The following is a 26,253-nucleotide window of genomic DNA, read 5'->3' on the forward strand; positions in this document are numbered from 1 at the left end:
TATATTTATACAGTTGATGGTATAATGATACTATTAGAAGGTGGAACTAGCTCCATTGTCCTCATTATTTCACATTTTAGTTAACTCGAAGCCCAGTTGTGAAGACCTATTTACTAACTGTTTAAACCAAGAGAAAAACTGTAGGCTTTTTTTTAAAATTAAAATTATTTCATTTTAGGCCATTAGTACCAGAATCTGTGAACAACTCACTTTTTCACCAACTAGCTGAACAGCTACAGCAACAAAATTTAGAACATCTCAGACAACAGCTTTTGGAGCAGCAGCAGCCTCAAAAGGTAAGAACTCCATCTTGTGGCCATTGTAGTAATTTATGTTCTCCGCTGATAAAATATTCCAGGACAAAAAAGTTGTGTTGTTACTGACAGTTTTCTTATAATTAAAGTCTTTGTCACTAGCTGACCATGTAACAGAAGCTTGCAGAATAAGTGGGACAAGTGGAAAAGAGTGCTTAAAGCAGAAAAAACCCACAACCAAATGTGTGGGGTATACATTTTGCTTCTCTTAGGAAAGAGTACTCATTAGCTGAGTTAGACATGACTGTGCTTTGGTTGTTCAGCTCTTTGTATGGGGGGGAAAAAAGTAAGGTGAGCACTGAAGCGATTATGCTCCTGTCTCTGAAGGGAGGACAGAATAGAGACTGTGGATAACTTTAATTTCCCCAGGTTTAATGTCTTGACTAATAATTGTCTCATTCTGTTGAAGAATCTGAGCTAAAGAATACAGTCATATATTTCCTGAGAAATTATTCATTAAGAACTGGTGCTTGAGACAGCCCAAGGTTCCTTCTTAACTAGATGAATCGTGTCCTCTCTACGCTGAAGTAACTTGGCTTATTTCTACTGAGGTTAGTCCTCAGTACTTAACTGTTCTTTCCCCCTCCTGATCCCATTTAAAAAAAAAACAAAACAGAACAGAAGTATTTTGTCTTGATACTGGCCAGGTATAAAGTGGACTTCATGTGGAGTGTTTGGATCTGGCTTCACAGGAAAATAAGAATCTCAGATTGAAAGAAAAGACAAGGGATCACAAACTTAACAAACATCTGCTGGAGATTTTAGTTTAAGCTGTGCAAAGGCAAAGTTGTAGAACCATTGAATAGTCAGGGTTGGAAGAGACCTTAAGATCTTCAAGTCCAGTTGTCAACCAGCACTGCCACTGTAACCCCTGAACCACTAAACCACATCACCCAGCCCACATCCAGATATCTCTTGAACTCCACCAGAGATGGTGACCCCACCACCTCCCTGAGCAATCTAATCCATTCCAATTTATTTTACTGTTTTATTTTCATTTCTCATTTAAGTGTAGTAAATGAAAAAGAATATACAACATAGCTAGAGACTAAATAGTTTTGGATGTTGGTGGATATCTAGCCATTTCCATCTTTAAACACTAAAAATGTTGTAAAGGAATAAAGCATTGAAGAATGCTTCTGTTTGAGGAGCTTTTGATGTGTCATATCAAAAAGTAATTGTCTAATTTGAATATAAAAATATTGAATGTCTACCTTATTGTAAAATAAGCAAAATCAAAGTTTACAATACATTTATGGGAAGAATGTTTACTTGACTCTCCCCTTACTATTTGATTTTCTATTCCAAGACCTGAAGGATTTTCCCTTCAGATCCAGTCTTCTTGTCTAGTCAGTATGGAGAGAAAGTTTTCTTTTCACCTTGATAAGAGCGAAAAGATACAAACTTCTTCTGGAACTACTTTGTAATGACTGCAGCATGTTATGGGTAATATTTTCTTTAATTCCATGTGTAAGTTTCATTGAGAAAGATCAAAGAGAAAGAGAAGGAAAGATAAAGCACAAAAAATTACTAGGCATCTGATCAGCAGAGGGAGAGGAGGAGAGGACAGAGATAAAAACAGAAGGAGCAACAAGAAATGTAGGCCTTGATATCAAGAAACAGGTTGTTGAAGAATAATTAAATATAAGGAAAATGAGACAAAACATACTGTCAGAAGACAAATAAATTAACTGAATTATAGGAGAATATTTTTTTACATACTTGTTATAATATGTTTAAAAAATACGAAGATAAAATTATTACTACTAGTCATTCTGCTAACTTCCTGTCGTTCTCTGGGCGCATAGAACAGGTAGGATTTGTTTAATTAAAAGTTAAAGTATAGTGAGGATCACTGAAATGTTTACCTGCATTAATGGGTTATAGATCTTAAATTACTTATCAGAATTGTTCTCATATAATTTCTTAATATTTTAATTTCATTTATTCTAGTTCTTGAATTTATCTTTAATCTTAGAGATATTTATTCCAAATCTGTACTTTCAGGCAATGCACAGGCCATTACAGTTTTTTCTCTAGCAAGTCACCAACACCTTTAGTATTCCACGTTCTTTAACTTTGGTGTTTTTTCAGAACTGCTTATTTTGTTAGGTCTCTTGAAATTGCCATGTTGACATAAATGGCATAACTTCCTCCCTTTCAGAAATTACTTGTCTGAAACTGTGCACTGTAAGAAAGTTCAGACTAGTGTAAATTTTTTAACTAGTTCAATTGGTATAGCAAATATTTTTATTATGTTAGTATCAAAATAACATTTATTAATGCATAGGGATGGTGGACAAGTGGGTATCTTTCAGGGTCACTACATATGGCTAGTTTGTCCTGTGAATTTTTGTTTTGAAGCAGCTGAATTAAGCAGGAAGTTGTGTACTTTGTGTATTCTGTGTACTGTGGTTTTTTGATTCAGCAAATAGATACTAATCTTTTATAATCAGGAATACTAATTATTTCAATGTTTTGTGTTTAAAGATGATACCATAAAAGGAAGAATGGAATGGATTGATATCCAGTTCAGCTTTCATATTAATGAGAAGTGGGAATATTTTTTTCATATAGTATCACATTTTGACAGTAAGCATTTGTAATTGCAAGGGGCTTTATGGTATATTATTAACTGTTATTTAGGCAAGCCCTGAGGAGAATCAAGAAGGAAATTTTGGTTCAGAGCACTCTGCGTCACCATCACAAGGGAGCAGTCAACAGCAGTTTTTAGAAGTGGAAACTAATGTAGATGATTCAATGGATATTCAACAACAGGTAAAACTATTTAAAATTTTATTACAAAAATTGAAAGGAAAACACATACTAACATGATTTCAAGTTGTATATATTGTGAGTATGTTTATTAAGTGTTATTGAACATCTTTTATGTCTTATCTCAGGACATGGATATAGATGAAGGTCAGGATATTGCTGAAGAAGAGATTTTTGAACAAGAAGAAAAGAAATCAGCTGTTCGTTCAAGATCAAGAACTCGTTCAAGATCTCGTTCAAGGTTCTGTAATTACCTTGTATTAAGTAAATGAAGGTTTTCTGAAAAAAACTTGCAATTTGTGATTGTCAGTCTCAATTCTGTATTTTCCAAAATTGTCATAAGTAGTTTTTGGCAATGAAAAGATGCTTTCATTAAGTATTTGTGTGTTAGATGCAGACTGTATGACAGGTCATTTGCCGTATCTGTGGTTTAACTGAAATTCTTTAAGACCTGTTTAGGTTACAGAAATAGCTAACACTAGCCAGCTGGGCAGGCTTTCTGTGCCAGAGAATTAGGTAGTGTAAATATAGAACATTTTGAATGTGTTTTGTTTTAAGGTGTACATTCTATTCCTCACCCAAATGGCATTAAGTTTATTTCCTGAAGCAGTTTTAGTGAATATAATGGAAATATCTGTGTAGTGCTTAAAGTTTGTAGTTAAAGGACAACTAAGTCAGTTTTTTTTTTTTTTTAACACAGCATACTAAAATTAAGTATTTTGTAGGTCACCAAGGAAACGAAGGTCTAGATCACGGTCCGGTTCTCGTAAGCGGAAACACAGAAAGCGTTCACGCTCAAGATCAAGAGAAAGGAAGAGAAAGTCATCTCGGTCATACTCCAGTGAAAGAAGGGCTCGGGAAAGGGAAAAAGAACGTCAGAAAAAGGGATTGCCTCCTATACGGTCAAAAACACTAAGCGGTAAGTGGCACCTACTTAGTGTTTTAAAAATGTAGGATTAAATGGGAAAAAGGCTTAGTTTTCATTGACAGAACAAGATTTATGTTGACTACTTATAAATAAGTTTAATTTCTGATGTTTCTTACAACTTACAAAGGTACATCATGTCATCTTAGACGAGAGCAAGTGTCATACTGTTCTACTGATGTTTTTACTCACACTGTTGCACCAGTGATTTTGCTTCTAAGCAGAGAGCAGCAAGGGCTGTCTCTAAGTTACAATCTTCTTTCTCTTTAATGCCATTTTTAACGGGACATTTGAAGATACCCAGCAGCTGATCTGAAAATTGTTAGACTGGTAAAACATTAAAAGTGTGTAGTACACACTTTGAACACTTTGATAGATATCTTAAAAGCCCAAGTTTTAAAACCTTTACAGTGTTTTTTATTAATAGATTTTCAGAGGAATGTAGTGCCAAAGCAGGTGGAATTTGCTAGTGTAAGACAGACCATAATGGTGGTATCTTAAGAAAATATTCAAAAACCAAGGGGATTTCAGCCTCTGCAGGGTGCTGCTGCACACCTGCATTTCTATAGAGAATTTACATACTTAAAAAAAAGAAGGTAGTAAGGAGAAAAACAACTTCCTCCACACAGTTGCTTAAATCAAAGGGGATGTATTTTGAGAATTTAACTTTGTTTATATAGTTTATAACCTGTTTCTGATGTAGTTTCGCATTTATCTTGTGTCTTAGAACTATATTGTTGATTTGCCAAGCAGCTCACAACTCATTTTTATAAAGGAAAGAGTGTTCTGTTCTCTTCACATTAATATTTTACATAATTCCAAGGTGACTTTAAACTGGGGACTGTACTACGGTTTAGATGCTTCTTTTTTTCCTTCTTCTCTGGTTTTTCACATGAAAAGAGGCAAATCGGTTTTATGGTGTAGATTTCTCCCAGTAATCCACAAGACAGGGAGCTATAATCAGAATAGTTGGGAGCTGAGAGACAGAGATGTTACCTAACGTAACCTAATGAACAGCAGCAGTATTTGAGGTCCTGTGAAGTGTAAAGGAGATATTAAGAAGGCTGAGTGAAGTGTGGAAGCTTAGAGGGGAGGTAAATGATTAAATAAATAAGTAATTCACCTGACAAGTGTTCTACTTAATGGTATTTGTTCAGTGACAGCCACTATTATTACTTGCTGAGATCTGAAGAATTTTTTCGTAGAGCTTAACACCATGAGATACAAAAGGGATATCTACAAGCATGTAAGGAACACGTTTTGTCCAAAAGAAATCTTACGACTGGTCATTCTCAGCACTGCAGGGTACTGATTTCAAATGAAAATGTCAATTGACAGAGGAGTGCACATCTCTGGTTTCCAGTTTGGTGCAGCAGGATTGGTACAGGAAAGAGATTTGATGTATCAAGATGATGATGAAGAAAGAATGCTTCCTTGGTTAAGTATAGGGCAGGCCAAGAAATCAAAGTTGCACACATAGATTGGGCAATGTTTGGGAGACAGAGGGATTGGAACCATGTACATATGGGAGAAGGAAGTCTTAGCTCATGTCAGTGAGTGTATTTGGCGAGGACAATGGGTGGACATTTGGAAGGCAGTTGCAGGGATCTGGGCTTGTGGTGGAATTGACAAGAATCAGAAGTATCATGGATGTCTTCAGCCTGATGGGCCACAGATAAACTTATCTTTCTGGGTTGTTCCCCATGGTAAATTAATAGTATTGTTGCTGTTTCTTTCAGGTGAAAATGCAGTGTATAGTACTGCAGTATTAAGTTCCATCTGTAATACACTTTCAGCCAGTTAGAACTTAATCTTACTTTGTTAAAATTGACTTTAATCCTAAAGGCATGGGTTTTTTAATGGAAAGTAGAAGAGAAATGTTTTGGGTTTTTTTCCAGAATTAATTTATAATTCAGTTTACCTTAGCTGATAATCTACAGAATTCTATGGTTTTATTTCTATTGAAACAACTATTTTGTTTAAAAGAAAATGAAACAAGAATGAACACTTGTAGTGCATATGTTTGGTGTTGTTTAACCCTTTAACATTTTTCTTAATGTACTAAATCTCTCTACAGTAAGTAATAGATGTACTATTCTTAGGTTTTTATCAGTGATTTCTGTGTAATTTTAAAACTTTTTACATTCATGCTGTAGAGTATTTCATAAGCTAACATTCAGTATTTTGATTGATGTGAATGTGTCTCTTCTACAGTTTGCAGTACTACTCTTTGGGTAGGTCAAGTAGACAAGAAGGCTACACAGCAGGATTTAACGAACTTGTTTGAAGAATTTGGACAAATAGAGTCAATTAATGTAAGTAAGCCTGTTGCTATGCTTTTTCAGGAATTACAGACTAGAAACTTAAGCATGCTTATGCCTCTGAATTCCTTGTAGCTGCTTAAATTTGTATTTAGGAGATTTTTTTATCACAGTTTAAAAACTGTGGTCATGGTATTTGCCACCTGGTTTTGATCTACTCTGTTTTGAAGCACTAAAGACAGTACACTTAATGGTAAAAAGCTCTTTCCTAAGCTCTAGCAATTTATGCAGTTTTTACGCCAGGGTTTAACCAAAAGGTTATGGTGGTTCTGGTTTAGTGGTGTGTCATGGAGCAGGTATCACTTTTCTTTAGCCTAAGGACACCTGATGTGTATCCACATTGTTCTTGGTTACCTTCCAAACAGAGGATTCCTTAAGTAGAATCCTTTTCAATAAAACATTTAGAAGAAAAGAAATTATACTATGAACAAAAGTTTATTCTAAAATGTGACAGTTAAAAAGATGCTTATAATTGGGAGATACAGTTCTCATTATTTAGAGTAATTTAGAGTTAGGTGTTTAGAGAATTACCTCAGTTGCATATAATTCAGCTTCAAGATACAGTGGTTTTCTCCTAAAATGGCATATCTGCATGAGAGAAATCTGGGTTTTCCTCTTGCTTCAGCAGTTTTAAAATGCTTCTTGTGCAATTTCATTCATTTCAGATCATACTTTTACTGTTTTCTTGTCATGTTAATATATTCAAATATGTAGTTAATAAGGAATACTTTTTGTGGTTTTACAAAATCTTTTAAAACGTTTCAGAAATTAAAAAAAACAATCCCGTAGACAGACATTTAAACCTAATTTTGTTTTACAGGAACCATCAATTAAGGAAAGTAATGTAAAGGCCATAAATGTCCCAATGCCTGTTATATTTCGAAGGCAAACCATATTGTAGATAGTTCATCCTACGCATTCCACAAAGCTGAAGTACCTAGAATAACAATGTGTATCTTAACGCAGTTCTTATAAAATATGTTTACAATCTGTCATCTTACCTGTGTTTGTCACATTATTGTGTGCATTTAAACAGTGTAAAAGCACACCAAGATTTTTGACTAAAACTGGTATAAGCAATTGTCATACATAATATGTAAGCTTGCAAAAATTACATGCGATGTCATACAATAAATAAAACATGCTATACATACATACGTACAATAAAACATTAAAAAAATCACCTTCGGGAATGAGGACTCTACCATTCAAAAATGCAATATAAATTTGATCACTATTTTGCTCCTCTGTGAAAGGTTAATGCTCAGCTCACAGCGAATTTGGAGCTCAAGAAGAGGTAGCAACCTCTGCTTTTCTGAAGTTGTCATAATGTGGCTCCCAGTTTTTGTCTGTTCCATGTTGTTTAAATCTTTCATGTCACTTATAACACACATTCTTCAGCTTGCTGCTGCTTCTTGAAAATGTTGTAACTGAAGTAGGCTGCCATTATCACTCTTAAGTTTTCTTGATGCCCAAACTTGTTAATATGGCCGATTAAGGTAACAATTGTTTACAGTGTAAGCCTTTCCTCCTATAGTATTAGTATTCAGTTAGTGTAGTTACATAATCTGAAGTACTGATTTTCCTACTTTTTAAGACCACTGCTGTTTTTCCATAGATGATCCCCCCAAGAGGATGTGCTTATGTCTGTATGGTACATAGACAAGATGCATATCGTGCTCTTCAGAAACTTAGCTCTGGGTCTTATAAAATTGGATCTAAAATTATTAAGGTAAGGTGATTTTAATCTAAGGATGCTGTCCGTTTGGAATACAGTACAATTTTACTATGGTGGTTTGTCTTTTAGTAGGTGTTCATTCACATGTACAATGTGGAGAAGAAGAGTGAAGCAGTAAGGTGTAAATTGCTTTCTCTCTGTGTAAAATGCAGCTTTTAACAGTCAGTATGAAAGATAGAAAAATGACATTGACTTGATATTTAGGAAACACTTGGACAATCACTTATGTACATACAGCCTAAGTCCTGTAACTGACCATGTGGGTCACTTAATATTAAATTTTATAGTATTCTCAGAGTTAAGTATTTTATTAAATGTTATGGGGTTTTTTCCTGCCTTCTTGGTGCTTTAGGGATAAGTTCTTGAAGTACTGTATTTTTAATTTCCCCATATATATGTTAGAATTAATGTAGAACAAATCTAAGCTTTCTGATGTAATTAATCTTACACATACCTGTTACAGAGGCTAAGTAAACTTCCTGCAGGTTAATTTAAAATCCAAACATTGTTAAAACTTTAATAAATAAACACTGAGGATTGATGTGCAGTGACAGACACTTGAAGGAAATAATCTGAAATATTCTATTCCCAGGTTATATCATTTAACCAGATTATCTGATTGGGTTTTATTTTCAGATTGCTTGGGCTTTGAATAAAGGTGTGAAAACAGAATACAAGCAATTCTGGGATGTGGATCTGGGAGTTTCCTATATTCCATGGGAGAAAGTGAAATTGGATGATTTGGAGGGCTTTGCTGAAGGTGGCATGATTGACCAGGAAACAGTAAATACAGGTACAGGCATTAACAATTCTGATAGTTAGACAATGTGTTTGTTTTGGTAATTGCAAATTCTTAGAAAATTTATTATTTAGGAAATACATACTCTTTTTTTCATTTACATAAATTTTTCTAGCTCTTTGTTTATAATATAAATGGCACTGTAATAATGAAATCTAGACTGTATTTTTAGATTAGTAACTTGTTGATTGTCTTGACAATGAGGAACTGGTGACAGAGGGTAATTAGTTTAGGCCAGTTAATAAAGGTTGGCATATTTTAAGAGTTATGAACTTTTTGTGCACTGGTATGTGAAATATTAATTTGTGTAGAAATTGTTATCTCCTTGTGATTAGGAAAGTGTTATATTCAGGTATAAGACTTAAGTTGAAATTAGAACTTGTCCAGATAGGCACACCTTAGCAAAACCTTATGGTATTTTTTCCATAAAGTCAGAGTGACAGAAAAACAAGTACTGGTTGTTTTGTGTACTAAAACAATCAGACCTATTTCTGAAATCCAATTGAACAGCTTGTTAGGTTTATGAAAGATTTACTTGTACTGTATTTCCTTGAAACAGATCTAACGCCAAATGACTGGACTATACCGAAAGAAACAGTAGATTAAGACTTTTACAGTAGTGACAGTGTTCTTCAGGTCAAAATACAGTCTTGATATAAGAGAAAATGAGTATAAATGACAAAAATTAAAACGTAGCATTACTGAAATACAGGCACTATGTTACAGTTAAAGTACAAAACTTTTTGAAGAGAGGGCAGATGGAAGAATGGAGATTGTGGTGAGGTTTGTTTACATGAGGATTCTTTCTCATTGTACAGTTGCCAGGTGATAACACATATTGGCTACAGCAGTTTTTAGAAAACAGGAGCGTACTCTATATTGCAAATTGTTAACAGAATGACTGGTGAAAAAACTTGGCATGTTTTGAAAAAACAGTTTGTATACAGGCATAATTAAACAGCATTGCAGGTAGATAAAGATATTTTATGTTCTTTAAAATATGTAATAATAAATAATTGCATTCTGCTCTTTTCATAATAAGTTTGAGGGCTATTTGTAATAAATCTATGTAGATACTAGATTCAAATTTATTGTTTAAGAAGGAAGAGAGTTTTTTAATATTTAAATAAAAATAACACATTAATTATCTTTCTATAATGAAATACATCATTTTTAAAGAGTGGGAAACAGCCAGAAGCTCAGAAGCTGCTAAAGAAAATACTCAAACGACGCAGAGTGCTGCAGTTGATAAGAGTACCGTTATTACAACACAGACAGAAGCTTACACACAACCAGTCACTATGCTGCAGGTTGGTATTGTCTGAGTTTGCAAAAGCCCCACAGAACCAGTGGGCAGACTTTTTATTCAATACAGGTAAACTTTATTGCTGAGTTTAAGGGATAAAATATTTTTTATTTAAGTCCTGCATCCATCAGTGTTCATCTCTGAAATATTTTGAATAGAATCGTTTGCCATGGTTGATCATAATGTTTAGTTTCATGCAGTTGCTTAATACAAAAGTTTTTGTATTTATATTATTAGTGTTTTATCTTTCCAAACGTGTATAAACATTTCCAGTTCTTGAACTGACATAAAATTGTATGAATGTTAATATAATTGCATTTACTTGGATTGAATTTTGAGCTTTTTCCTCCTCACGAATACTGTCTTCAGTCTTATTTCAACTGTCTCCTAATGTACACTGTGATCAGTATATATTTAAATATACATGTATATAGTGCATTTATACTGCTTCTAATTACATCATTGTAAATATGATGCACTGTAACAAAATGCATAGCTCAAACAGAAGTTTGAGAAATATTAAGTAATTTTCAAGATTTCATCATGATTATTAGCCTTGTAATTACACACACTAAACTTAATGTTTCAGTACTGTTCTTTAATACATAAGTTTTTCTAGTGAAACTAGAATCACTGTTTTCAAAGTGCTCTCAAATTGCTACACCATCTACATTTTTCTTCCTTTTCTCTCTTTGCATTTCTGCATTCACCCCTCTGCGATAGGTAAATTTTTACTCTTGAAGAGATAAAGTGTTAAACTGTCTTTTTGGCTATCTGAGAATAAAGATAACATAGGATTCTTCCAGTGTCCTTGTTTGCCTGTGGTGTACCATTTCAGAATGCAATCTAATTCTTCAGAGTGTTTGAAATATATACAAAGCCTTTTGGTACATTTAGTGCTTAATGTGAATTGCAGTTAAATCAGTTTATCCTTTTTAATGTCCTTGAATACTGTTAAGTATTGAAGCTGCTTGTTCTTCTTTCCATGAAAAAAGATTCCAGTAGCTCCAGCTGTGCCTGCTGTTAGCTTGGTTCCACCTGCATTTCCTGTCACAATGTCTGTCCCTCCTCCTGGTTATAGCCCAATTCCTCCTCCACCCTTCCTGAGAGCAAGTTTCAACCCTTCACAGCCACCTCCAGGTAAGTCAGTAAAAACGAAATGCAGTGTGTAATGAGCATAGGTAGTTCATATACATCTGTGTACATCTGAGTTTTCTGTCAGCTACTGGTTACTGTCTGAGCAAGTTGACCTTTGAGTCTTAAATTTCAAACTAGATTAAAATTACTTATCTCTAACTTGGTGTAATTTTTACCAATGTAAATAGGAATACAATGAGAATAGAAATCACAGCTTTTTACCTTTGCTAAAAATTAAACTTTAAAAATGTTTAAAATCAATCTCCTTGCTTTTGAAAAGTTTGAAACTTTTGCTTTTCTTCTTTGGATACTATTGGCAGAAATCACTTAAGGATGCGCCTGCAATCATCTAATGAAGATGAGGTTGTTTTTGAACACAACAACCACTGTTGCCTCTTCCTATTAATTTGTTGTTTGCTAGTATTCAGTGGTGCAACTTTTTGGGATAAATAATGCAGGCAGTCTTTTACTGCAAAAGTTTGTTTGCTCTTCATGTAATTATTTGTCATTTTTTTCCGTACAGGTTATATGCCTCCCCCAGTTCCACCTGTTGTCCCGCCACCTGTTGTCCCACCACCTGTTGTCCCACCAGTTGTTCCAACACGTAAGTTTGATTCCTCTAACAATTGTTTGTGTGTGATGAAAAGTTTAATTTGTTTGTATGCTCCTTGTTACTTAATCAAAAGCAAGTTAATCCTGTGTAATGGAAAACAGAAACACAGAAGTTGTTGCTCAGCTGGTTTAAGCAGGCATTGAGAAAAAGACTTACAGAGCTTCTAGAGTGAAAAATTATACCTGACATGGAGTTACTGAAAAAGGTTAGGACAAATTGTTAATTATTTGTATGCATACTTCAATATTTGGACCTCTTTAACACATGTAGCTGTTACTGGAGTTATTTGGTCTTAGTCACTGATAATATGTAATAATTTATTTTAGTTTAGCATTCTAACTGTATTCATTTAACATTTAAAGATATGTTAGATTGCTTAGGTTTGCCTGCAGCTCATGATCTCTAGAAAAAAAACCCCTAAATATTACATTGCTGATTGAGGATAAGAAATTTATTATCCAAAAATGTACCAGTTAGGGTAATTAATTTCACTTCTTTTGATTTACCTGCCTGACTTCTACCAAACTAAATTTGAAGGCTTCAGTATATGATTATTGTGATACACTTCTGTTATTTCTTTACAGCTTTGGTACAGCCTCCATTACCAATTGCACAAGAGACAATGAAGGATGTTCCTTTTACTAGCCTTGTTCTACCAGTTGGCACAGTTACTAGCAATCTAGCTACTCCAACATTATCTGCTGGAAGTGTTTTTAATCCCCTGCCAATCAACAAACCAGAATCAGATGACAAAGGATCACATCTTACAGACCTTCAGATTTCTTCTAGTGAAAACAATAGATCTGGTAAGAAATGTCTTTATTGTCTGATATGATCGTGTATAGGAAGCATCACACCCTGAGAGATTTTTGCAAATCATAGTCCATTGCACTAGTAACAACAGAATAGGAAGTTTTGGCCTGGGTAGGGTATCATTCTGTATTTAATTTGGGGAAGTGATGAGAACTATCTTTGTCATCATCTGATCATTGACTTCTAGCAGCTTATGCTCAAATGTGTTTTTCTCACAGTCTCAAGAAGTAAAGCTGAGTCTGGGAACCCATTAGAAAACTTCTTAAAAGTGCATTTTTATTACACGAGTAGCAATGGAAAGAAGCAGGAGAGAGTAGGATTGTGTAACGTCTATAGAATTTGATCAAAGATTTTAATAGTTTCGTGGCATAAATTGGGTGATGGCAATGGGGTTTGTCACTTTTAAGCTGCTGTACAGTCTTTACTATGTAGAGACATTCATTTCTGTGGCATAATGTCTATGTATCATCGATGTGTTTGAAGTAATATATATTCATTATAGAAACTAGAACAGACCTTGTCAGCAGTATCCTCACTGCATGCATTACCTGAACATGGATTAAACTGCATTTTGTTTTGAATGCTGTGTGTTACACTGGTATTTTCTGTTAACTGTTCTTCTTGTTGCTGCATTTTAGTGCAAAGTGATGTCTCAAGTAGCTCTGGACTTGTTGGAGGAGTGCAGCCACCCAGTGTCTCAAGCAATTCTGGGCTTTCTGGAGAAGGGCCACCACCCACTGTCTCAAGTAGCTCTGGACTTGCAGGGGGAGTACAGCCACCCAGTGTTTCAAGCAACTCTGGTCTTGGAGGAGGAGTGCAACCACCAACTGTTTCCAGCAATTCTGGTCTTGCAGGAGGAATGCAGCTACCTGCTGTTTCCAGTAGCTCTTCTCTTGCTGGCGGGATTCAGCCAACTAATGCCTCAAGTAGCTCTGGACTTGTGGCTGGAGTGCCACCACCAAATGTCTCAAGTAGCTCAGGGCTTCTGGCTGGAGTGCATCCACCCAGTGTCTCAAGCAGCCCTGGCCTTCTGACAGGAATGCAGCCACCCAGTGTGTCCAGCAGCTCAGGAGTTCTGGCAGGAGTTCAGCCACCAAATGTTTCAAGCAACTCTGGGCTTCTCATAATGCCACCACCCAATGTTTCAACTAGTTCTGGACTTATGGGAGTGCCACCACCAAATATTTCAAGTAATTCTGGACTTCTGGCAATGCAGCATCCAGCTGCAGTTCCAAACATGCCTCATTTAAATATCAGTAATCAAAGAATGCCAGGAATGCCTCTTATAGATATCCGTCCAGGCCTAATGCCCCATTCGCCTGGACCAAGGTTTCCATTAATGCAGCCAGGAATGCCACCACAGCGTAGTATTCCTCCTCCCGCAATCCTTGATCCATCTCTTCACCCACCACCACCTCGAGGTCCTTTTCCTCCAGGAGATATTTTTAATCAAACAGAAAGACCTTTTGGAACACCAGGAAGACAAAATATCGATAACATTTCTTCTAATCCAGAGAAAAGACTACTACCACTTGGAGGTGATAACATTCAACAGGAGGGAGACAGAGATTATCGCTTTCCTCCAGTGGAAAACCGAGATAATCTTAACAGACCATCTCCGGTGGATGTCAGAGATTCTGTTGGACGACCACCAGTTGATCCAAGAGAGGGTATAGGAAGGCCTCCAGTAGACGGAAGAGAGCACTTTGCAAGACCACATATAGACATGAGAGAAAATTTTGGAAGACCAGGTATAGATAACCTTGGCCGAAGAGAGCATTTTGGTTTCAATTCAGACAAGCACTGGGGACAGAGAGGAGATTATGATGAAAGAGAGCACCATGCGTTCCCTATTTATGGTGGCCCTAAAGGCTTCCATGAAGACAGAGAGAGGTTTCGGCATGTGAACTATAGGTTTGATAGTAGAAGTGGTCCCAGTTGGAATAGAGGATTTGAACAAGATGCTCACAGAGATTTTGATGACCGCAGAAGACCCTGGGAAAGACAGAGGGATAGGGATGACAGAGATTTTAATTTTTGCAGAGAAATTAATGGGAACAGGTTTGGAAGAGACAGAATGTCAAACAACTGGATCCCGCCTCCACATCCACGGGTGTTTGAATATTTTGATGGGGCCACTTCTCAACGCAAAGCTGATGATATGCCTCAGGTAAATGGTGAAAATACAGAGACAGAAAGTCAGCCACCAACTGCACAGGTGCAGGATGATCCAGAACTTTATGAAAAACTGTCATCTTCCGTCGAGATAAACAAAGAGAAGAGTGACACAGAAGCTGATATAGAGAGTGAACCAGTGGTAGAAAGCACAGAAACTGAGGGGACATAATCATCACTCAGTAGGTAAAAGATACCTTTTGTAAAGTTGTCATCTCTCTGTAATAGATAAATGGCTGACTGGACCGTAGCAGTTCTCTTTTGTCTGCCAGAATTAAGTTAATCTGATGTTCATGTTCATCTTTCACTTAAATAACTGTACAACTGACTTGTATAGAACACTGTTCTTAATTTGAACATGGTAGGTAAACGTTTTTTTTGCTTTTGGTTTTTTTTGGTTTTTTTTTCCTTTTTTAAAATTTTATTTTATTTCTTTGGTAAAGCATAAACTTGCCCCCAGTTGCTTTTAATTTCACAATGATAAATTAACAGCTTGTCAAACAAAGACTTCCTATGGAAGAAAATGGAATTTTTAGATACTACCCTTAGTTTGGCTATCGAAATTGTTATACTTGAAAACAGGTGCTGGTGTATCTTGTCCGTGTTTTTAGGCTGCTGCAGAATTTTAAAGTATAGATAAAGCTGTGATATTTTATGTTCCTACAATTTGGCAGAAAAAAAAATGGCCCATGTTACTTAAGGAGCATAACACAGAGATTAAAAGTGGTTTTGTAAAATCTACACTATAGTCTCTGTTTTCTCTAAAGTAAGTGTTTGTGATTTGTTCCTCGTACTGCAGTGGGTTTAAAAAATGAAAAAGTACATTTTAATGTTGGGTGCATTTTGTTTTTAGATGCCAATAAAGCATATTTGTTTGATAACAGTGTTTTAGGTATTGTATTTTTTTAAAAAACCTGCAAGCTCTAAAAACTTGGAATCAGCTATGATATGTGCTTAGCCAGTTGTTGCAAAAGGTTTATATTACTTTTGTAAAACCAGTGCAACAGTTACATGTGCAAGAAGCATACGGTTTTTACATCAAAGATCATGCAGTCCTATTAGTTTATGTAAATAACATGTATGTAAATATCTGTGTAAACTGTTTGTAGATACCACTTTTTTCTGTGCGTGCCTGTGTATGTGCAAGCACTCACAGAATGTTGTAGGCAATTCAATAAAATTGAAATGAAACTAGGTTGTGAAAATTTGCTTTTCACCTTCTTTAGGTAGTAAGATAAAACTTACTTCACTGCAGTACTGTCAAGTTTGTATTTATCTGCTCATGCTCATTGTTACAATGTTCTTACTACTTCTAGAAGGTGGAACATATATACTGTAAGAATATGCAGTAGGATTCTAGCTTACTTTTTAAAATGCAGATATGCATGAAGCCAAAACTTAAGCGAATATTTGCATTTTCTTATTTTGTAATATATTTGGTGTTCTGGATAGATAGTGTTAGTGTTTGAGTACTTTGTGGTTAATTGATTTTAATGACTCAAAGTTCAGAAATGTTGCATGAAAAGTAAAAAGCTGTTGTTGGTCTAAAAGCCCTACATGTTTTTAACAGAATAAGAGTTGGGGGGTTGTGCTTTGATGGAATAACATTGAAGTTGAGCCTCTTTTTAAATTGTTGAGATGAATTGGCTGCTTAGGTAAATTAGTAGTGCTATTCTCTCCTGTTTCACCTACTTTGCTGCTTGTGTATCCTTTCAATTGGTGAAATATTAAGCTGTAGGATGATGTCAGATTTTCAGTTTGTTCCATTCAAGTGCATTTCACCAACTTCTTTCAAAATAAGTTTTGTTAAAATTCTGTGTCTGAAAGCATCCTTTCACTTAGTTTTAAGAAAGTTGTTTTTCTCTTGCATAATAAGTAATAAGGGTAGATTCTGTTACATGAATGCCCCTTTGGTAAAAGAAATACTTTTAGCTCAGATTAGAATTTTGATCTTTAACATTAAAGCATTAACATGCAAGTTTTATTTCCCCTTCTGCTTCCCTCAAAGGGGTGAAAGTATGAAAACATCACATGAGTGTAAAGCATTAGCATGCCTTTGAACCTAGAAGCAAGTTACACGTGTGTGTTGTCCTCTTCCTCTGGAAGGTGGGGTATTTTTTCATGCTGTGTCATGGTTCAATTTTTCAGTTCCAGGGACTTTTATTCTGAGTAGTAAACAGCTTAATGAAGGTAGCCCTTGGACAGAGCAGACTTGAATGAATTACTATCTATTGTGCAAGTAGTAGTCATTAGGTATGCATTAAATAACTACTGCTTTGTAATGGACCTTGCTGATGTGTTTATTACCAGAACGTGTCTTGGGAGTTGAGATGAACAATGTTTAAGGTAAATGTATTGTCATGGGCAGTCTCTGGCTCGAAGAACTTGACCGATGCTGCTGCATCACCTACTTGTGTAGTGTTCTGGTCAGGCAGATTTGATTGTGTGAGAGTCCAAAAGCACAAAATAGCTCTAAGGATATTTTATGAACTTAAGGGGTTTTATTTCATTTTAATATGTTCAGTTTGAAAGGGCTTCAGTCATAGACCACAGAAATAAATACTTAAAATCAAACACATATTGGCAGTAGCTTTACTTTTTAAGCACTTTGTTTAAAGCCTCCTGGAAACTAGAAGTTAATTTGTTGTTCTTCTAAACTGGGACTGGCAGTGTGCCAAGTTGCTCATAGTATGAAGATTTAGGTAAATTACCAGGTGAGAGTTGCTTAAACAATTTGGTTGGTAGTGTTATAGAACAATGTATTTAATGAATCTATTATCTTTGTTAATATCTTTCAAACATGAATAAATTGGCTACTGTACATATGTGTTACACCATCAATTTCTAAACACTGTCTTTTTGTAGAATAAAAGTTTGTTGTACAGTCTTCAGTTGCATCATGTTTACAGCTAGAACTATTCTATTTCTTATTTAATTAATGTAGCATGCAGACATGTATTACCAAAAATAGCCATATTTAGAAATTTGAAGGGACTTTATATTAGCAAAGCAGTCTGGTTTCTTTTTCTTGCCAGTAGGAAGTTTTAAATGTTTCAGAGCTGGAGTGAAGACTTTCCTTTTTTATTGTAGATTATGCCATCATAACCCAATGTGTGCACTCAAAAGAACTGTCCTGACACCCAGACCAATTCTTTGATGTGATTCATGGAAGTGACTTTTAATTTCTGCTTTTGCAAAGGAGAGAGTGAAATTGGGACAGAAAGAAGATGGGGCACAGGCATTGGGGTAGCAGTTGTGGCTTATGCCTGTTTAAAGCTTGTTGTAGTGATGAAAGGTGGTGGGTTCTAGCAACTGAAGAAGCTGATGTATGATTCACATAAGTAACAGATATATTGAAAAATATTTCAGGTAGCTTTGCAAGCAACACAACGTATTTAGGCACATACATTTATTTGAAAACTTTATGCATCACTACGTTGTTAGATGTATTTACCTTTTTAAACAGGCTGTGGTTCTTTCACTAGTGCACTTGAGTAGAACTCTCCATCTATAAAGAGGAAATGTAGCCTTCGTTTGCTGTAAGGACATGATTTCTTTGCTGAAGCCTTTTTCTGTGAAATACTGGTACGCTTTCTTTTTATATGTGGTACTTCCTTTCATTACAGACTCGGGAATATATTCTGTTAGATTCCTTTGCTTCCGCAGAGCTCTGTACCATACTTAGACCCACTTCAGTGATTTAAATGACTTTTTGAAGTTAAGGAACTTTTAGCCTGAGTAAGTCAAGATGGGAGTACTGTAATCAAGCCTGTAGTGTGGCATGCACAGGCATTATTTAAGCACAGTTGGAAAATTATAAAATGAACTTATGTGTAGAAGGTATTTATAAGATAAGCCAGTTGATTGCAGAAGTCTCTGAATATACAGTTGGAGCAGTTTTGACCATGTGCAAGGGTATTTTCTGCTGGTCAAACTGAAAGTACTCTTGACTTTTTCCCCTACCTCACATCACTGGGTAATTTGCTTTTAAACTGATAGAAATGGATCCTAAATTTCATTCTCTGTCTCTTCAGTAATGTCCTTAAAAATAATATAAGGGTGAGGTTTTGGTGCTTGATAATGAGAGCTGAACAGTCAGAATCATCAAGTGGTTTGGGTTGAAAGGGACCTTAAAGATCAGTTCCAACGCCCATGCCAGCATATTCCACTAGACCAAGTTGTTCAAAACCACATCCAGCCTGGCCTTGAATACTTCCAGGGATGGGGCATCCATAACTTCTCTGGGCAACCTGGTCCAGTGCCTCACCATCCTCACAGTAAAGAATTTCTATCTAATCTAAGTCTGCTGCACATCAGTTTAAAGCCATTGCCCCTTCTTCTATCACTACATGCTCTTGTAAAAAGTCATACTCCAGCTTTATAATTTTGAAGCCTATTAAGAATATCAGGAGTCATCAAGAGTAACTGGGACAAATTTTTGTTACTAATTCATGTTATTAAAGAATCTTTCTTGCCCTTTTTTGTTATTGTTGTTTCAGGTTATTAAAGGATCTTTCTTTCCCTGTTGTGATGTATACTGCTGATTCTTTTGAATTTTGCAGTAACCACATTTTCCTTTCAAGTATTGAGCTTCCACAAGTAGGCATGCAGTGTGAAGCCATTTACTGGTATAGATGAGAGATTGTTTTAAAAGGCATAAAGGCAGAAAGTTTTTTGATTTGAAGCTGCTTATTTGAACAAGAATGGCAAAAGCATCTTTCCTTAATTGTTACTAGTCTTATGTTTTTCCTTGTAGGGTTGTCATAAAGATGATGTTCACTCCACTTATTTGGTACGAGTTCTTTGGGTGCACCATAAACATAATTCAATTAGTATACGTACATGATATTTCATAGTCAAGAAAAGTCAAGTAGACCTACTAAAAAGAAAATTCATGACATCTCTCTGAATAGTAACTTCCATATAGGATCTGAAAAGTGATTCTTGTCAGTGATGAGAGTCTGTTAATAGGGTTTTCATTGAAGTTTGCAAGCTGTAAAATTGTATTTGCCGTTATTCTTTTATTCCTATCTTGAACAAACTTGATGAAAAAGGGTTGTCTCATGGGATATCCTACTCTTGGTATCTTTTAGATGCTCTGCTACCAAAGATTAGAGAGGAGGCAGTTCTAGCAGTCTAAGCACTCTTAAAAATCAAGAGGTTGTTAAGATATATTGTACAGTTGCAGATGAATGTGTTTTCTCTCTCAAAGAATTTAAGATGCACACTTCAGCACTTGCATAGTAACAGTGATAATAGTTGTGTCACTGCTTTACTAATCTTATTCTGTACTCTCATTTTTCTTATAAAGTTAAGTCATTAATGCTAATTTTAAATTTTCTTATCTAATGAAATCATACTAAAGCCCTTAGACGAGGGACTATTTTTGTGCTTTGCAAAAAACTAATATGGTCAGAGAGCATTTTAACTTGTAAATAGGCTAGTTGAAGATTTTTTTCCTCCCTGATTTAATGTTTTAATGCTGCAAAATTCCGCTTGAATGATTTTCTCTATGCACATCTGTGTCATAATGGATATGTGTTCCCATTAGCATGTGTCAAGGTTTCTGTTGAAATGCAGAAAGCAGATTCTTTAAGGCAGATGACTTGATGTGTTTCTCAAACACTTCACAGGTAACTTCACAGCCATATTGATTCATACACTAGAACATTGTAATTGTGTGCAAGCCAGTGCATGAAATCCTTACTAGGTGAATAGGTGAAGAGTGTTAAATGGATATAGAATTGTTAACTCAGATGTAGGGTTGGTAGGATTCACCTAAGGCATGGTTGCAGGGACTTTGGATCTGAATGTCACTTCCACACTAAATAGAGATTGTATTGTAAGTAATGTAGTTTTTCTTGGTAACACCAGGAATTAAGTAGAAATAATCTCACTGTATAAAGTCCTTTCTAAAAATCTATTCACCTTCATCTAGTCAAAGGAAGCTCTGTCACTGCCACTTCAGTTGATCAAGGGAAAAAATACTTTGTATTTATGCTGTTTCTGAGGTGATCAGATCTCATTCAGCAATGCAGTGTAATGCAGTTTTTAAGTGTGCCTTGTTCTTCCTTTTGAAAAGGACCACCCATTTCAAACTTCAGACAAAAATATAGAGAAAATCAATAAATTTTTATCTCTAGAATTTGAAATGTAATTTTGGGTTCTGTGATTTTCTTCCAGAAAATCTTTGTAATTTCAGTAGTGTAAATACATAAATATTAAGTGTACACTTAATTATAAAAATGTTTACTGAAGGTTGTAGTAGTTTGTCCTGTTCCTTTTCATTTCTTTTTCACATGCTTGTATTACATTATTTTGTCAGGCAGTTCTGTCACAGAATTTCACTTACAGGAAGTTAGAAATCTCTTTGAATTATGTCATTCTGTTACATCACTGAGATGTTTAAGTCTAGGACAACCCTAAGACTTTATCTTGAATCTCACGTATTTTTTGTACAATATGACTATCAATGTAGGTAATTAACTGTTGAGGACCCTAGTGGTAAAGCTGTCTGTGATTAAAAGTAAAATACTGAAAACAAATTTAAATGATTGCTGATTGTTTTGGAACTTTGCTATTTATTAAAAGCAAAACAATGGCATCTCTCAAATTCCATGTTGATTTAGAAACACCATATTAAAACTATGAACTTGGAGGGTTGAATTTCTATGAATTGATAAAATGAGTGAGGCACCCATTATTTTTGTTAGAATGTAAAACTTTGAAGTGATTAGGATAAATGTTATTTCTACAAAATATTGAAGTGCAGTTCTTAAGTTTTGTGTGCATACTGCCTGTAGTTTCTGTGTGTACACTTCATACATGCTTTGTTCCTGCAATAATCATTTCATGATCAGGAGCACTGTGGAAAATGGGAAAGTGGCATGAAATAGCATATTCTAGCAGACACCAAAAATACTGTACAGACTGGATCTATATGTAAACCAGTGGATAGATAATGTTTTTTTCAGCTGCAATAGCTTGTTAGCCTAATTTGAAATGAGGAAAAAATACAGTTAGAAAGCATGAATAACCCCTTCTCTTTTTTTAGATTCAATAGAACTTAATGCATGCATTCTGATTAAATATTTACTAATTAACAAGCAAGCAAGCATCCAAAGATTTTAAGTACTCCTGAGCATTTTTCTTAGTATTGCTCATACCTCAATTAAAAATGAATACCCCCTCACCCTGTCCAAACAACAGAAATAAATCCCACAAAACTCAGGTAGGTGTAAATATTTGTAAGCTTACAAGGTTCTTGGAGGTACAACTTGACACAGATATTAATATACCTGTTTGGGTTTCTTTAAGTAGTAAATACTTTAGAACCCAGCCAAAACCATGATGAAGAGCTGTCTCACTTGCAGGGAATGTGCTAAACTGAGGTGTTAGTGTAAAATCCAAAATTATTTTGTTCCTTGTTTGTTATCTCCCAGTCCAAATACTGCCCTTGTTTGGGGTTCCACTCTGAATGCTGATTAGAGGATGTTCTGATTAGTGCCTGTGTAACTTGTTCAATAAGTAGTGCATTCAATGTATTGCATCACTATAATACAGATGCTAGTGAGAAGCTGGGAGTGATGCTGTTTGGGGCAAAACCATTGCAGAAGCAAAAGGGGAGATTACCCAATCGTGTGAATCACCAATCTCAAACATCACTATTGAGGAATGTCTACTTAGTACAGAGATAATGACTGATTACTTTTAAGTATCTCGGTAGCTAAAAGGGTGGATGTCACAATAGTATCCCAGTTTGACAAGTGCTGGCTGCAGTATCACTTGCTTTCTGCTATCTGCAGAAAGTACCATTTTCTTGATTAAAGTTATTACATTCTTTCATGTTATTGCTAGAGAATTTAAAATAATGCTGCTTTAGTCTAAACCAGTATCACAGCCTCACTTGTTTACCCATGGGACGTGACTGTTTCATTAGGTCCAGGATTTCAAACTCTTGTCTTGGATATCTCAGTTTCTTCTTTAGAAGAGCAGGTGATAGAAGATTATATGGTTCTATTTTCCTTGATTTTTCTACTGCTTTTAGCCCAAAGCCTTCTTGGGTATAACTTTTTTTCCTTTCAAATTCTCTTCCCTATGCAAGTATTTATGAGCAGGCAGCCCTTACAAAGATTTTACTGGTATTGTAAGAGTATGATGAAATAGATTGTATGAAATGTCTGAAAAAAATTGCAAGCACTATACTTGTCTAGTCGTGTGCTAGGTAATTCATAGAGTGAAAGAAAGCGAGCAAATTAAAGCTACTTAAATGCATTGGTCTTACCTTCTGGCTCTCCCAAAACAATTGTACTTTCTAAGTAGATCTTTTCACTGTAGCATGTAGAGCAGCCCTTTGATACATGGTCACTGTTCTTTGTTCAAAATCCATGATGTCCTCTAGCTTTCTTTTCTTCATCTGCATACTCCTTTTTTGAAAGCTTATGTTTTATTTAAATAGCATTTTTTTTCTTCAAAGGATTTTAAAAAAATGAATGCACTAGGTTAATAAAGTTTTCTGATTTCATTTTAGAATGTGCTGCCTAACTCTCCTCAATAAATTTCCTTCTCCATGAAAAGTTCTTATATTTCTGTATTAACCAGAATAGAAGTAATGAATGACATGTAAAAAAAAAAAGAGAGAGAAATAAAATTTTTTTCAAAATTACATATATTTGTCATGATAGTCTGGTTCTAGCATGTTCAAGAATGTAACTAAAATGGCATTTTTCACACATCCTGGCAGATTATCCTGTCTCTAATATGCAACTGGAAAAGTTGTGCACAAGCTAGGGCAGCCTCAGAAGCTCATGCAACTTGTACATAGTAGTGAATACCAAAGTCTTGATTTTTCCTTCTCCATTCTTAACCTTGTCACCAAATACTCTAATTTTTCTTATTCTGAGTGAAGAAATTTAACCAACCAACAAATTGTCTGAAAGCCATGAAGAATTTCACTTTTCCCAACTTGAAGAATTAATTTGTTCTAAGGATCTCTAAAGCAATTTTTAAAATATTTCTAGCATTTTTAGGAATAAAGTCTGCAAAGAAATGGAAAGGTTTTAATTCATGGTCTGTTTTACCATCTGATTGGTGTTTTTTAAAAAAACAGCTGTTTGAAAATTACGTTTTCTTAGTGGCCCTTCTCAAGAAATTTCATCATTGTTCTTTTGTCTCACTTTTTTTTTTTTTTTTTCAAAACTGGGACCTATTAAGTGTCTTAGAATGCAGCTTTGAAATGGCACATCCTGTTTTACAGTAACAGTCTAGCATTGACTTGAGCGACAAAGCCCAAAACACGAAATACATTAAAATTTATTATTGTGGAACTATCAGTGTATATAGCTATTTTACAGAAGCTTATGGAAAGCTTAGCTAGAGAATTTACAGGTTACACTATGAAGGGAAACACAGACTTCAGTATTCACTCTTCCTTTTGCTGTACATATCGCACTTAAGGTGTTCCCGCAGCTGACACGTACTTGTTTTGTCTTCCACCTTTGCTGTGTCAAAGGAGTCAGAGTTAGATATGGGAGTGTTCACATACAGATTTAAGTGCACATCATCTCTGAAAATCAGTTGAGTATTTAAAAATCTAAATATTAAGTTGGGGTTCTAAATTTAGCTTGCTCTGAAACATTTGGTTGGTTACACCAGGTTTTTTTTCCACTATTTGGTGTCTTAATTTTTTTTAAAGTAAAGCAAAACAAAATGTTGTTGCATATTTAAGAAAGGTTCAGTCTTGTTCGTGGTTGATTTTGTTATGAGAGAATACAAGGTTCCCAGTCTTATACTATAGAAAATGATGTGCTGGTGAACTGTGACGGGCAAAACCTTAAGTACCCTGACACTTGGCTGGGAAAAACACTGACCACAACCTTTCATCTCAGGGTGGGAGGTAGCACAGGGAGTGCAAATACATCCAGGCAAACTGCTGTGTCTTGCCAGGTGCACAGGCAGGCACCTTGAGAGTGAGATAGTATTGAGCCGTATAGACACAAGGCTCATCCAGGGCTCAAGATTGTCTTTTCTACCTGAGCCACAACAGTGATATTACTACAGCAGGCTGCAAAATAGTCTTTTTATACTGAACTTTGTCACATGGTTAATATTTATAAGTAGGAGAAGTATTTAAAGTTGGTATGTTTTTCAGTATAGTTACTGCCAAATCAGATTTGTGAACCAGGTGCTCTACTTGGAGGGAACCCAGTTACAAGCAAGAAAGACGAAAGATGATAAAACCACTGTGGGTGCTTTTTTGGATTGTTCTGGAACAGAATTGTATCTGAAGATATTATAGGCAGGTGGTTCCTACTTCAAGGTCTCACTTGCTGGGAAAAGGCCAAAAGTTAATCCTGAGCCTTTTCATGGTTCTGACTTTCCAAAATACTATCAGTAGGTTGATACCTCAAATTCACCTTATATCTGCATTTGTTTTCCCATTCCTCATGTAGTCTTGACCATGCTAGGAAACAGCCAGCACAAACGTGCTACATCTCATTGTCATCACTGTTCCTAACAAGGATGTTCTTGCGTCTCCTGCGGTGCTCTTTTGAATCCTTCAGGTGTCACTGTTATCCATTTCTAAAGACATTGAAATAGGAAATTTAGTGTGTTTTCTTTAGGCACAAACCTCTACTGGAGTGATTAAATACTTCCCCAATTTTTATTTTCACCCTGATTTCTTTCCTTTGGCAAAAGCTCTTCGCAGTGAGTGTTTCAAAGCTGGTTATTATATCATGGTTTCCAGTCTGAAAGTGAAGTTTTGATGGGTTTTGAAGGAACAGTTTCTATGTACTCTTACTATTCCTCTATACTTTTCCTGCCTACATAGAGCGGTGGTGTCTAGGCTGCCACTGCGGTCTACTTTGTCACCTTCTTAAGAAAGTCCAGTGTGTCCCCAAAACATACTGGCACTTTCTGCAAAGAGCACCTTCTCAGGTTGTGTGCAGTGGGAGGAGCATGCAAAAAGAATAAGCCTGCCTTTCCAGGACACTTTATCCAGTTTTTGAGCACTTCTTTGCAGCAAATCTCTGGATTTAGGAAGACGAGAATAGCAGCTGGATGAGGTGATCACCTTGTTAATTATCATCTGTACTGGTGCTCAGGGAGCTGACATGAATTGCAAGGTCAGCAGGTGGTTGTGCCTTTTGTGAAGGATGGCCACTTCTGACATGTTTGTTCTGAACACTTGAAATACCAAGCAAAGCCCTAAACTCCACTGGCACCTGTGCAGTACAGGAATTGCTTGGTCTCGTCTGTGACATGTAGCAAACGCTCCCTTTCACATGTGCCTTTTTCTGTCGTTTCTTTGAAAACAACACTATGGCTTTTCCACTA

General features: G+C 35.7%; 1 protein-coding gene across 5 annotated transcripts in view; it reads left to right on the forward strand.

Moving 5' to 3' along the window:
• The window catches only part of SCAF8 (SR-related CTD associated factor 8), a 153,815-nt gene that overhangs the window by 37,466 nt on the left and 90,096 nt on the right, over positions 1–26,253 (forward strand). For 3 of the 5 annotated variants that reach the window (XM_048297283.1, XM_048297286.1, XM_048297287.1), the window contains 12 exons: positions 179–296; positions 2,961–3,092; positions 3,218–3,330; positions 3,815–4,008; positions 6,229–6,329; positions 7,954–8,067; positions 8,710–8,866; positions 10,052–10,182; positions 11,174–11,318; positions 11,839–11,919; positions 12,513–12,734; positions 13,380–15,797. In XM_048297283.1, coding sequence (XP_048153240.1) covers positions 179–296; positions 2,961–3,092; positions 3,218–3,330; positions 3,815–4,008; positions 6,229–6,329; positions 7,954–8,067; positions 8,710–8,866; positions 10,052–10,182; positions 11,174–11,318; positions 11,839–11,919; positions 12,513–12,734; positions 13,380–15,088 — 3,217 coding nt within the window. In that variant the 3' untranslated portion in view covers positions 15,089–15,797. Of the gene's footprint in view, positions 1–178; positions 297–2,960; positions 3,093–3,217; positions 3,331–3,814; positions 4,009–6,228; positions 6,330–7,953; positions 8,068–8,709; positions 8,867–10,051; positions 10,183–11,173; positions 11,319–11,838; positions 11,920–12,512; positions 12,735–13,379; positions 15,798–26,253 lie in introns of those variants that run through there. The other 2 variants (XM_048297285.1, XM_048297284.1) reach the window with 1 other exon arrangement.

Source organism: Corvus hawaiiensis, chromosome 3 (genome assembly GCF_020740725.1).
Source record: "Corvus hawaiiensis isolate bCorHaw1 chromosome 3, bCorHaw1.pri.cur, whole genome shotgun sequence".
NCBI classification, from domain to species: domain Eukaryota; kingdom Metazoa; phylum Chordata; class Aves; order Passeriformes; family Corvidae; genus Corvus; species Corvus hawaiiensis.